The 3,631-nt window shown below is 37.9% G+C and overlaps 1 protein-coding gene across 1 annotated transcript; it reads right to left on the reverse strand.

Moving 5' to 3' along the window:
- Window positions 1–2,379: 2,379 nt before the first annotated feature.
- Window positions 2,380–3,283, reverse strand: LOC147491433 (uncharacterized). Its single transcript, XM_086567250.1, has 3 exons — window positions 2,749–3,283; window positions 2,584–2,666; window positions 2,380–2,499 (listed from the first exon to the last, which is right to left on the reverse strand). The coding sequence occupies exons 1-3, from the start codon at window positions 3,200–3,202 to the stop codon at window positions 2,380–2,382; spliced, it is 657 nt and encodes a 218-aa protein (XP_086423376.1). The 5' UTR covers window positions 3,203–3,283.
- Between the last annotated feature and the right edge of the window lie 348 nt (window positions 3,284–3,631).

Raw genomic sequence — 3,631 nt, forward strand, 5'->3', positions numbered from 1 at the left:
GCAAATATGGGCAAACTTCCCACGCAACGGAACTCCACCCAATTCTAAGCCCTTGGCCTTTTGCGAAATGGGGCTTGGATATTGTGGGACCCCTACCAAAGGCTCCTGGAAGTGTACGATTCTTATTGGTTGCGACTGATTATTTCACTAAATGGGTAGAAGCTCAACCGCTTGTCAACATCTCAGCAACAGATGTACGACGTTTCTTATGGAAAGACATCGTTTGTCGCTTTGGAATTCCATCTAACATCGTCTCTGACAACGGTAAACAATTTGATGCGGAAGAAATTCACAAATTTTATACTCGCTAAAAATTCAAAGATAATTTCTCCGCTCCATATTATCCACAAGCAAATGGACAAGCGTAGCAACTAATAAGGCGATTCTCTCGACTTTGAAGAAGAAGCTTAATGAAGCAAAAGGAAATTGGGTTAAAGAGTTGCCAGCCAGATTGCTTTGGGGTTATCGCGACAACTCCAAAGCATTCTACCAATCTTTCCCCTTTCAATCTAGCTTATGGCATGGATCTTCCTCCTCGGAATTAAATTAATTGCACCAACTACAAGGACAGAAGCAGTACAAACTGGAAACAATGACGTTGCTCTAACTTTGGTGGCAGACTCAATTGATAAAACTCGAGAAGAAGCTTTACAATGTCTAATAAAATATCAGGAAGCCATGAAACGCAAATATGATAGAAAGCTTTGCCTCAAGAGTTTGAACCAAGATTGGGTACTTAGCCGCAAAACGAAGCTCATTGAATCACGGGAAGTTTGTCGAGAAATTGGGAAGGACCATTCATTATTGATAGACTAGCATCCAAAGGGTCTTATTTCCTTCGTCGAATCACCGGAGAAAAATTTGCCAAGCCATGGAATGCTTTTCATTTGAAAAAGTTTTATCGTTGAATGTTTGTTTTTCATTCATTGTAATCATTTCATAATTCAATAAAATTCAATCCATCTTTCGTCTTAACTAGGGATCAAATATCCCAAATTTTGTTATCATTACACTATGGGGGCGGCAACCCCCCAAATTTCTTTATGTTATCATTACACTATGGGGGCGGCGACCCTCCAAATTTCATTATGTTTTCATTACACTACGGGGGCGGCGATTCCCCAAATTTCATTATGTTATCATTAAACTATGGGGGCGGCGACTACCCAATTTTCATTACACTATGGGGCTGGCGACACCCCAAATTTCATTACGTTATCATTACAATATGGGGGCGGCGACACCCCAAATTTCATTATGTTATCGTTACACTATGGGGGCGGCGACACCCCAAATTTCATTATGTTATCATTAAACTATGGGGGCGGCGACACCCCAAATTTCATTATGTTATCATTAAACTATGGGGGCGGCGACACCCCAAATTTCATTACGTTATCATTACAATATGGGGGCGGCGACACCCCAAATTTCATTATGTTATCATTAAACTATGGGGGCGGCGACACCCCAAATTTCATTACGTTATCATTACACTATGGGGGCGGCGACACCCCAAATTTCATTACGTTATCATTACACTATGGGGGCGGCGACACCCCAAATTTCATTACGTTATTATTATATTATGGGGGCGACGACACCCCAATTACGTTATCCTTAATACTTATATCTATTTTGCCGACCTACCTCAAAACCAGATTACACAACTATTATATATTTTGACCGACCTATTCTGATTACCAATCTGATAAAAAATAGATAAAAACCGAATATCATGAATACAGTGGAAAAAAGAAACATAATTGAGAAAGAAAAAATCGTAACCTAACCTCACATCATCATAACAATAAAGAATAAAAACTTCACTCAAGAAGTTGCGGCATAATGCTATCCTCCACTGGAACTGGAACACCTAATAGATCCGACGGAGATACATCTTCCAACTTCCTATAACACATAGTATAATAATCTGACAGCTGCTGCAATTTTTCCCGTTTCTCAGAATCTCTTGATTTCCAAAGTCCAACACTTGCCGATGCTTCACGCAACACCGCCCCAGATTTTTTAATTTCAACTGCATGCTTCTCAATTATATCATCCTTCTCTTCACACCCTACTCTAAAATTTTCCACCCTCTCATGACATTCATCTAACTCCTTCTTCAAAAATGCATTCTCTTCCAATAGTACCTTGTAGTCTCCTCTAATCCCCTCAGCCTCGCAAACTTGTTTTGACAATTCCAATTTCTCACATTTTAAAATTGCAACTTCATCACTCAAAACCTTCTGCTCCTTGAGAACAACAATTTCTTGATTACGTTTTTGACACTTCAAATTTCATGATATTCATTTTCATCTCATAGTCGTGCAAAACTACTTCATTTCTCAAAATTACTCCTCTCAAATGTTCATTCTCCTAAAAGATGAGATCTCTCCTTTCCAAATATTTCTCAATCTCAAGATATTCATTGGTTTTAATCTTATGATTTTCTTTTGCTTCTAAGATTTCTTTAGCACAATCCCCAAGCTTCGACGCCTAATAGAAAAAATAATGTGTTACCCTTAAAAAAAAAATATATAAAAAAAAATAAAAAAATCACACACACACACTAAAAATTACCTCTGCAAGCTTTGAATTCAACATATTAACGGTTTTTCCAAAATCTACACTTCGTTGATAATCCAAACACAATAACTCTGGATCTGAGATATTAGACAAAATGTTTTAAAATAATAATATATAATAATCAGTAAATACTATTTAAATAGTTATTCAACATCTAACCTTCAATTGCCAAGGCTTGCACGTCTGGAGTGATGAGTATAGGTGTTGTAGAACAACCGCTCATCCCTGGCTGCAACGAAGAAGGTACAGTTGATCCAACAATGATGTCGGCACTAACAAAAGTAGACACTTCGGTTGACACACCTGCATCGGTGTCAGCAGAAGTCGGCAATCCAGCATTTGTACCAACAATCGTTGACACTTCTGTTAACATACCTGCATCGGTATTAACAACAGAAGTCGGCAATCCAGCACTAGTGCAAACAACAGTTGATACTAAACTCGACACACCAGCAATGTCTCCATCGGCAGAAGTTGCTACACCAGCTTTGATGCCAACAACAGGTGTTGGAACTCCAATACTACTTCCACCAAAAGAAGTTGGCAGTCCAAAATTGATTTTGACAACAGAAGCTAAACCCATTGTATCTCCACCATCGTCAACTTTTTCCATCTACATTACCAAAAGAACCATTAAACAATAAATAACGAATATTATTCAAAATCACAGAAACAAGATCAACACTAACATCAAGTCCAGGATATCTTTAGTCATCGCTTCCCCAATCGATATCATCATCATCATCAATATCAAGCACATCAAGAGTTTTATGTACATACGGAAGACAAAAACCGCGTGACAATGAAACATCATTCCAAAACATATTATAGGTATTACATATATGATATTTTAAAAGAAATATTATATCGTGCAGGTTCTCGACTATCAATCTCTTCCTCAATTTTACTTGAGTTATCCCCATTTTTCTTTTCCTTCTTTTTTTGACGTACATTTCTTTTCTTCTTTCTAATATTTTCTTGTCCACTATCCTCGAGTCATCTCCTTCTACTTCTTCGTCATCTTCACTTTGCTATCATCCAC

Source organism: Coptis chinensis, chromosome 6 (genome assembly GCF_015680905.1).
Source record: "Coptis chinensis isolate HL-2020 chromosome 6, ASM1568090v1, whole genome shotgun sequence".
Lineage (NCBI taxonomy): Eukaryota > Viridiplantae > Streptophyta > Magnoliopsida > Ranunculales > Ranunculaceae > Coptis > Coptis chinensis.

What these genes read in the sequence shown, in the direction of transcription:
- LOC147491433 (XM_086567250.1), bottom strand. Translation starts at nt 3,202, where the DNA reads ATGGAAAAAGTTGACGATGGTGGAGATACAATGGGTTTAGCTTCTGTT. An exon ending in GCAAGCCTTGGCAATTGAAG is followed by an intron (nt 2,667 to 2,748) that starts GTTAGATGTTGA and finishes CTAATATCTCAG; the next exon opens with ATCCAGAGTTATTGTGTTTG. An exon ending in TGAATTCAAAGCTTGCAGAG is followed by an intron (nt 2,500 to 2,583) that starts GTAATTTTTAGT and finishes TTTTTCTATTAG; the next exon opens with GCGTCGAAGCTTGGGGATTG.